The sequence below is a fragment of the Crassostrea angulata genome, chromosome 1 (assembly GCF_025612915.1).
Source record: "Crassostrea angulata isolate pt1a10 chromosome 1, ASM2561291v2, whole genome shotgun sequence".
Classification (NCBI taxonomy): domain Eukaryota; kingdom Metazoa; phylum Mollusca; class Bivalvia; order Ostreida; family Ostreidae; genus Magallana; species Magallana angulata.
In genome coordinates, this window is record NC_069111.1 from 12,679,796 (window position 1) to 12,689,578 (window position 9,783).

Here is a 9,783-nt window from a genome sequence, read left to right on the forward strand (position 1 = left end):
TATATACCAGCAGTTACTGATATTTACTGGTTAAAAAATACTACAAATTATCTTTCAAAATCACTATAAAACATCTTAATATCTAAAATTTGACAGTTTTAGGCCACTCTCTCTTAAATTATTCAAAAGTATTGTGAAAACTTATGAAAGTAATCCAAAACTATAAATGAGCATGACTTTAGAAACATAATCTTTATCTAACAGGTACTACATTGATAAAGATGTCCTCAGTTATCAAAGTTGAAGACGCACTATTTGTTTGAACTAGCTGTTAAATAAAATAATAATAAAATTATCATCAGTTTTACCAAAAAGGGAATGCATACTTACAGGGTTATCAACCCCACTTCAGCACGCAGAGTTTTAATATTTTGAGTGTAAATTGTTACGGTAAATACCTGGTAATGAACTTTTTAAGAGATCTATGTAAGTCCAAAATGCTTGTTATAGATACATGTATATGATTCTATTAGCCTGGAGATACATGTACATGCATATGAACCTAATAATGTAATCAATAAGTGTCTCCTTTTAGACATTAATTATTTCATGTGTCTGCATTATTTGAATATAAATTGAGCTAAAAGTGCAAAAATTTATGTTAAAATGTTACTATTAATGCAATTATAAAATAAATGTCCTTTAAAAATATCATCCGAAGTTGTTTTAGTAGTGTTGAATTTCATTGATAATATCATTATGATTGGACTAGCGTTAGTAAGAACATTGCATGAATGCAGTTAATTAAACCGACACTTGTGGACAATTCAATTTGACAATTTATTGCAACAGATATAAATCCAGGCCTAGAATAACCAGTCACAGAAAACTGCTGATAAAGAAAAAATTGTTAACTTAGTCAAGGCGTATTATTAAACTAATCTAGGTGTATGCAAGTAAAGTCCAAATAAATTGATGTATTTTTCATGTTCCAGTGCAAATTAAATTATGAAGGAGAGATTAATATAAGCCTCTAGGGTTTGTTCTTAATATCTTTTTTGTTTTGCCAGCAAGATCGATCAAATAACCTCAAACGGAGAGTTGTTTACACTTTTCATCAAAATTAATTATCACACCTTTTAATAATGTATTATTTGTTTGTGTGTGTTACCGCCAGGCCCTGTTCAGATTTCCCAGGAAGCGGTTAGCATGTCTACGAAGCAGGACTGTGCGGGATGTAAGAAGGCCATCTCGGACCGGTTCCTCCTGAAGGCCCTGGAACAGTACTGGCACGAGGACTGCCTCAAGTGTTCCTGCTGTGACTGCCGCCTCGGTGAGGTGGGCTCCACCCTCTTCACTAAGGCTAACCTCCTCCTTTGTAGGAGGGACTATCTCAGGTAAGATCATCGTAATTGAGGTGGGGGGGGGGGGAGGGGGCTGGGGAGAATTGGCTGTTTATTTATTTCAGGTTTGATAGTTAGAATTGAGGATAGAAAGAGGGGGGTAGCAATTTATTAGTTGGCGAGAATTGAGGTGGAGGGAGGGAGAGGGTAGAGAAAAAGTAATTCATTAGTGATGAAAGTTAATTAGAATTGAGGTGTGTGTGTAGGGGGGAAAGGATTGGCAATTCATTTATCTCAGGTGAGTTGATCAGAATTGAGGTGAGAATTAGTAATTTATTTACTGAAAGGGGGGGCATGTTTATGGAGGCAATTTCATGTGTAATTTTTTTTTTTTTATGTCAGAGTTCTTACCATTTGCTTTATCATATGCTTTATCATACATGACCATTTCAAGTGAATTAACATTTGTTCATCTATCAATAACTGCAGTGTTGATGACAACTTGATGACAAATTCTCATTCAATCAAATGCAGCTTAAAATAAGACAATCCTTGGTCAATTAAAGACCAGTAATCAAAGTTCTGAATTGGATAATAGTTTGGTGAATTTTTCAATAAATTTAAATTAAATACTATTTCTTATTGCCATTGAATTATCAATCTCATTGCACAATCTAAATTCTATTCAAAAATTACTTTACAATTGATGGACACAATAGGTGAGTGGATAGGAAAAGGAAAAAGTGATAAGATATAATCATATTATATATTATTAAAAGAAATTGGTAATGAAGTATCATGTACAATCTTATATGACATTACAATTATAAACTTCTTAACTTCATAGCTTCTGCTAAGAATTTACAGTACCAAAGTTAATTAGCTCTTTTGCATTGTCCATTCTAAGAACCTTGTCTGATTTGAAGATACAATAGGTTTTGTATACCAATTAACTTTAAATGGATATTACAAGTCAAATTGAAACTTGTCTAGGATTATAAGAAAACATGCCCGGAATCAATAAAATTTAAGACAAAAATTCCTCTGAGCAATTTATATGCAAACAATGACTTCCTCAAAGTAGATAAATCGGTTAAAGCCACGCTATTTGCAACAGTATCTGGTTCAACACTGCTGTTTCAACTGGAGGAGGAATTCCACTGAATTTATTTTTACCCTCGATATACAATATTAAACCAAGAGAAATATTAAAACAGATGTTTTGAGGCTTCATATATATTAGGGTCTTCCTGGATTTATTACAACAGTTTGTTTCTAATAACACATAATGCTTGGTTCATAGATTGTTTGGAACAACTGGTTACTGTTCAGCTTGCTCCAAAATGATTCCTGCATTTGAAATGGTCATGAGAGCCAAGAGCAATGTCTACCACTTGGAGTGTTTCGCCTGCCAACAGTGTAATCATAGGTGGGTATAAATTTCAACTTTAATGGATTGTAGCTGTTTCATTACCCTCAACTTTTCTGTCTCAGCTTTGTTTTGATTACAACAGGTTTCACCTCACAAGAAGCTTGAAGGAGAGAGAGAGAGAGAGAAAGAGAGAGAGGAGAGAGAGAGAGAGAGAGGAATAAATTTTAATATCAATATTCTCATTAATTACCTTGTTATGAAAAAAACGCTAATCTCCAACCCACAATGTGGATTATGCATTAGTTTTGTGAGCATAAGTTGACATAATGTTACACTTGAGCTTGGCTGTGTAACACTTCTGCTTGCAATACTCGAACATATAGGCTTTTGGGTGGCACTTGCGAGTGTAATTCTCATGTATTATTTACATAACAAGGAATACACATCTTAATTAATTGTTTTTAGCCTCTTAGAAAGAAAAAACCTCTTATACAGCCACTTTTAACGCTTATATGATAAAAGTGTTTTAATTGAGGTCTTATACAAATAGCTCGACTTTGATAGTTTTGTTCATTTTTTCTTTAAAATTGCAACATTTACTCCCAGTTTTATTCATGATTTATGTGACTTCAAAATTGACTTTCCTCTGCTGTTTGATATATGATTGTATGTTGTATGGGTTATTATACTGTGTTTTCACACATTGTGATTTTCTGTCTTGCAGATTCTGTGTGGGAGACAAATTTTATTTATGTGACAATAAAATTCTGTGTGAATATGACTATGAGGAGAGAATGGTTTTTGCCAACATGACATGCAGCTATAACGCGCTGTCCCAGATCAAGAAGCAGACGCAGAGCCTCAGTGACGATCTCTCCAGTGGTTATGGAAGTCCCAGCCCTAATTCATTATAGGGTTGGGGAATTTTGACCCCCACCCCCCACCCCCACCCCACCCTTTAACCCCCATCTACCTTTGTACAGGATTTGACACTTCATACACTGGACACTCGGTGGCACTGATCTGCATGGTTTCATTTTACTGCAATTTATGCTCTCTTCATCATGTCCACATGGCTACAAATGATCTGACATATCAGTGGCAGAGGTCAAGAAGGATAACTCTGTCAAATTATACTGTCAGTGCTACAACTCAGGAGATAAATTCCGAAGTTTACTAGTCAACCATAGAGAGCCCCTAGTCATCACATCTGTCCATTTGCAGTGTGTACTTGGATTTTCAAAGAGTGTTAAAACAAGTGTCATTTTCCTGTTTTGTTGTTGATGTGTACATATAAGACATTATAATTAGTTAGTCCCTTATTAATACCAAGTAATAAAATGCTAGTTTTATTAGCAGTGCTTTGTACTAGTTTTCTGACCTAAATTCAGATTTTATTATGTGAATAATTTTTTTCCATATAGTGGCCTATCACTTTAAGAAACATTGTTTTCCTTATCTCTCTCTCTACTTTTTTATGTGTGGAATAGTTATTCAAAGTTTGTGAAGAATTGATTTTGTTTTTATATTTAATATTAAAATTTCTCTACTTTATCAAGAAGATTTTAATATGTTACTAAATTCATGCAATGCTAATGTTTTTTAGGCGCATTTTTTGTTGTTGTTTTTTTTTTTATAAGATGTACATTAGTTGAATATTTTCAAATGTTTTTCACAATTAATAAATTATTACAGTATATTTGCCATATTTGTTACTGTATAGAATTGATGCATGTTTAGAGTACATATACACTGTTCATGTATTAAAAAGTTTTTTTTGTTTAAGATCTTTTTTCTTGTAAATATGATTACCGGTAATAGTTAATTAACATAGGTATTTATTTTTTGTCAGATAAGTGCTATGATGAATGTAATTTTTAAACATTACATTTGATTATAAACATTGTAACTGGGAGTCTTTAGTGCATTTTTTTTTTTTCAAAAGAACTTACGACTTAGTCATAAATCTTATTAGTCTCATTAAATGAATCTCAACAAACCAAATTATTACACAACTTTTTGTATCAAGCAATTTCAGTTCTTGTATAGGTACTGTATACAGGAAACCCTTTTTAAGTGTTAAAGGGCGAAAATTACACGGGCAAAACAAAACCCAGTATACAGTATGTTTCCTGGCATTAATTTTAAATTTTTTTTGAAACTTATGAATAAAGAGCATTTTAACATTTGGTCATAAGCCTCAAGTTCATTTATAAAATGCACCCCTGGATGTTTTAGCCAATTAGTGCTCAGATGTACCGGTAATATTTATAAGAGGGAATAAGCTAAGATTAATTATACACAGTACATTCCAATTAATTTCTTCCGGTTGAATTTCATTAAATTATTTCAAATGTTAATTCTTTGAATCACATCTATTCACTGAGATCATGCCATAAAAGTGTTAGATTTTCTTTCAGTTGACTAATACCAAATTTTTTAAATATATAAGTTAAATTTTGTAACTACTGTATTATTATTTTAATTTTGATCATTAAACAATGTTCACTTTTGTTATGGTCATGGCTTGCTCGAATTTTTAATTGAAACTCTAGCATCTTTGACATGATTTTTAAAGCATTGTGTATTTTAGATATGTATTAGCTTATATTTTATGATCCTATGGAAGCTAGTCAAAAATTCATTTTTAAAAGGAGAGGAATAGAGTTTGATTTAGCTTCTTCCAAACCCTATTCCAATATATTTTTGGGTTGAATGGTTTATTTATTTTTTAAGTTATATTAGATAGTCATGCCCATTCTTGTCATGCAATGTTGTTTTTAATATTGCCATTAATAAATAAAGAATCTAGTCCAACATGCCATATATATGTGAAATTCCTTAGGCATGGCTAAAGCTATAGAAATTGAGATTTTTTAAAATACCAGATAGAACATTTTTCAAAAAGATGTACAATGTATATATAATACCCTTTTTTCTTTACTGGATTAATAAACATAAATTATTTTGCAGTATTTGAATTCCTTTTCGAGTTTTTAGAATATGGTGGGTTTTTTTTAAATTGATGAACTATATTTTAAAGCCATTTGTTGTTAATTATTACATGTACATGTAACGGTATTGGTGTGTAGCATGTTTATTGAAGAATATCTTTCTGTGTTTTCTAAAATTTTCTAGATTCCTGTCTGTATTATGATCATTGTCAATTTCTGTGTGGAGTAAATATTCTAATAATGAAAATAACAAATCCTGATGCCGATAGAAATGGATTCAACTAAAATTCTACAAAATCACCACTTTAAATCGTTGCCATACAGTGATATGTGCAACTTCATGTATAATGTAGATATTTTGAATTTTGAAAAATAACTTCTAAAGGCAGACATGTTAAATGGCAGGTAGTGATTATGGTGTTTCAGTTATTGTGAATTGACCTCTAAACATGTACCTTCAATGTACAATAAATTATGTAATATGTACTAGTATATGATTTAAGACATTGCCATAACTAAGTGCATGTTTACTGTACAGAATTTCTCCAATAGTTTGTTGGTGTATATTTTTTTTTCCCTAAAGATTATAAAATCAAGATTTTTTTTTATTTTTGCTTCACAGAGTTTATTTAGAAAGATGAAACATAAAAATAAACAAAATGTGAAAATACCTTCAATCTTTTATTTTTTTTTATTCTTACACGGAAGGGTCATAAATCACAATAGAAATAAAAAATATCACATACGTGATCAATGTACACATGAACCAATAAAAGAGTTGTGTCGTATATATATAATCTCACCTTTACAATGATTGTCATTGAAAATGGCACTATTAATATTAACATAAATATAGTTTTTAAACAGGATTGTCCTGAATTATTCTTGGAAATTTTGTACATCATGTTTTACAACTCTTCAGGAAAGCCACCTCCTCCACAGTGAATTTAGGAGTCAGCACAACATTGTCATAGTCAAAGTCCTCATCCAGACAGAATGCTGTCACTTCATTTGAACACTCCTGTAAAGATATATATATATATATATATATATATATATATATATATATATATATAGGTACATATATATAAAGAACAGGTCAAAATTTTCAGAAGATGAGTAAAAGACAAGATCAGTGATCACCCATGGTTATCTGAAGATGGATGCAGAGATTAACAGATAAAATAGCAATATGTGCCTAATCTTTATAAATAGATACATCAGTTGAGTCTATATTTATAATCATGAATGATTGATAAACTTTCAATAATAAAACGACTTTATCAGATAGTACCAAACTATACCTCTGTTGACTCTGAAGTTAAAACCACTTCTGTTCTGTAGGTTGCAGAGAAATCTAGAATCCGCTCCTGGTCTTTGTTCATGATTCTCCTTGGAGATCCTAGATCCTCCACTTCTCCAGGATTTAGTACTGTATCTAGAGGAGGTGCTCCAAACCTGTCAGAACAGCTTAGCTGTTCTGAACAAGGTGCACACTCCCTCTGTAGAACAATGTCACATTGAGAGTGATCAGAGTCAATTAGAGAAGGAGCCTGATTGGACGGAATTTGGTCTAGTTCAACATTTTTTATGTGGAGGTCTCTATTTTCAAAGTGGACAGGAATGTCAAGGACTTTTGATTCACCACTGTTGTCTTGAAGAAGGCTGTCTATGTCTGCTTCATCTTGATCCGGTGTTCTTTTATTGTTACAATCACCTTCTTAAAACAAATAGAACTCAATTTTACCAATAAAAATATAATGCTGCATTAAATAAAAACAAAATCAACTTACTTCAAATGTTGTAGTTGAATCAAAAAATAAATATATGATTGCTGTATGACATTAAAGCATATACATGTATTCAAAATATGATGCATCATATAACGAAATTTAAATTTTGATATGAATAAATATGCTGCTGAATGTATCACAGGAATGTTGAGGCTTCCCACAGCGATGTGTAGAAAGTCACTTGTCTGTACTTCATACAATATGACATCATAATCAACTTTGAGGTCACAATCTGCATTCCTTTCGATAGGTCTCAGGGAATGTATCATAACGTTAAAAGTGAATTATTTTTAAACTACCGTAATAAAACCGCTTGTTTCCTTTACATAGATACTGTCGTTTATGCTTAGTTAAACATAATTCATTCATATCAATAGTCAGTATTGGATAATCTGTAGATTTAAAGCTTCATTTTAAGTAAAAGACTACACTGTATAAATTTATAAATTAGTAGTTTGGAGACTCTCCCTGTTACGTGTAAACAAATGAATAAAGGAATTAAAACAGCTTGGCGCAGGTGAAAGATCAATATATTTTAAGTAAAATTTGTAGAAAATACGGGTACCAAAGTGAATCATGCTTGGGAAACCTACAGATTTACCCCAATTTTATGTAAATCGCTTTTAACTAGTAAAAATGTGCCTTATTTTGATGATTTGGCAAAATGTTTTCACAATGTCTTTAATAAACAAAATATCTACCTGGTATTTGAAGCCCAAGCAAGAACTTCAAAGTGTATGACATAACAAAGGATTTTTCATAAAAATATTTCTCCTTTAATGTCAGTAATCACCTGCACCGATCTGATTTAATCAGATACATGTAATATGCAATGTTAGCTAGGAAACGCACGTCACATGACAATGAAGTACATATGACATCACAAAAATGCATCAAGTATTATGTTTGACATCGTTGTCAATATATGATATAAAAATTTTAAGAAATACTCCCAGTCAAACTATTTCTTTGTTGATTTAAAGATTTCGTTTTTCAACTGTATTTTTGCTCTGGGACACCTTAACATTACTTCTAATACTTGCATGTATTAGTACTACTGGTACTACTGCCTCACTTCTGGTAAATAACAATTCTTGAACCCAATGTTTAACAGTACCAGCTCAAATGAGAGAGCGATGCATGACAAAAAAGTATTTACCTTTGGACAATAATTCTTTCTTTGAAATCAAAGAGAAACTGGCTTCATATCCATCCAACATGAAATCATCACAAATTTCATTAGACTCATCATCATCAGCTTCTTCAGTCATTACAAAATTGTCAAACTAAGAAGAGACAAATGATTATTTAGTAACACGAAGAGACACCCTCTTATTACTTCAGTGTTGTAATTTTTTGATTGTGACCTGAGCTTTTCTGATACCTTAAGCCGGCTTGTAACATCAGACCCAGTCTGTGTTTTCTGTGACATAATGCTTGTCTTTTCTCCCTCTTCAAGTGTCTAAAATTAGAAATAATTACTAAATCAATTTTTGTGTACCATTCTTGCAATGTGCTCTATAAGTCATTTAGTCAGTAGTTCAATTTAGCAGTAAAAAAATGTTATTTTGAAAATTTAAGAAACACAAATGAAAAATAAATATACTGTTTACTCAAATAAAACAATGATATGATATATTAAGGAACTGCATGGTTTGTCATTCTTAGCCATTAGGAATTAGAACACATGGTTAGTAAAGAAGACAATGATGTACTAAAATAAATTTAAGTTAGAAAAGTACATTAACATGTTTAATCGAATATCAATACATAACCTCCTCTTCTAGTTCATTCTCTTGTGATATTTCGATCTTATCCACTTTTTCAATCTGAGTTTTTTCCAAACATGGACCTTTGTCTTCTGTTCCGTTGGATTTGTCTGTCTGTGGTTTTTCTGTTTTCTTTTTTGTTGGAATGATCATCTCTCTTCTCAGTTCATCTTAAATAATAAACACACATTTCTCAATTTTCCATTCATTTTGTGATTTGTATTTGAGTGTGCGAAGGTGATCAATTTTTACCTTTATTTAGGTAAGTGAACCCTTCAAGAAAGTCATCGTATGATTCTTCTTGGACAGTCATTATCTGATCCAAGGCTGAGGCCATATTGACACCAAGTGTATTGATGACATTATCGTGTGATGGTCTTGTTGACATTGCCAAATCTTTATTGAAAAATTTTCAATCACGTGTTAGTTTTTATGCACCGATTCCCTGAAATGGTGTACTATTAATTAATCTAGCATTTATCTCAATGTCAGTTATTTTTCATTCAAATAATCCATTCAATATGCAGTAAAGAAAAAGAAAGCATTTAGAGAATTTTTTTTTTTACCTTATCACCAAGTTAAACAGGAAGTAGAACTTATTCCTCTCTAAAT

The 9,783-nt window shown here is 31.6% G+C and overlaps 2 protein-coding genes across 9 annotated transcripts in view; one reads left to right on the forward strand and one right to left on the reverse strand.

Annotated features, from left to right (window-relative positions):
- Window positions 1-6,281, forward strand: part of LOC128162087 (LIM domain only protein 3-like) — a 46,054-nt gene extending 39,773 nt beyond the window's left edge. For all 7 annotated transcript variants that reach the window (XM_052825681.1, XM_052825611.1, XM_052825533.1 and 4 more), the window contains exons 3-5: window positions 1,118-1,337; window positions 2,587-2,712; window positions 3,380-6,281. In XM_052825681.1, coding sequence (XP_052681641.1) covers window positions 1,118-1,337; window positions 2,587-2,712; window positions 3,380-3,569 — 536 coding nt within the window. In that variant the 3' untranslated portion in view covers window positions 3,570-6,281. The remainder of the gene's footprint in view (window positions 1-1,117; window positions 1,338-2,586; window positions 2,713-3,379) is intronic.
- LOC128161531 (uncharacterized) lies at window positions 6,278-9,783 on the reverse strand. 2 transcript variants are annotated; one of them, XM_052824942.1, is made up of 7 exons: window positions 9,738-9,783; window positions 9,424-9,567; window positions 9,178-9,341; window positions 8,787-8,864; window positions 8,562-8,688; window positions 6,914-7,326; window positions 6,278-6,630 (listed from the first exon to the last, which is right to left on the reverse strand). In XM_052824942.1, exons 2-7 carry the CDS (start codon window positions 9,557-9,559, stop codon window positions 6,511-6,513), a joined length of 1,038 nt encoding a protein of 345 aa, XP_052680902.1. In that variant the 5' UTR covers window positions 9,560-9,567; window positions 9,738-9,783; the 3' UTR covers window positions 6,278-6,510. The 2 variants fall into 2 exon arrangements, with proteins under 2 accessions (XP_052680902.1, XP_052680831.1); XM_052824871.1 differs by having other exon boundaries at window positions 6,914-7,329.

Excerpts from the sequence above, each read along its gene's own strand:
- LOC128161531 (XM_052824871.1), bottom strand. The coding sequence starts at position 9,559 with ATGTCAACAAGACCATCACACGATAATGTCATCAATACACTTGGTGTC. Across the intron at positions 9,342-9,423 it reads GTTCACTTACCTAAATAAAG|ATGAACTGAGAAGAGAGATG; the intron begins GTAAAAATTGAT and ends TTATTATTTAAG. Across the intron at positions 6,631-6,913 it reads TAACTTCAGAGTCAACAGAG|GAGTGTTCAAATGAAGTGAC; the intron begins GTATAGTTTGGT and ends ATATCTTTACAG.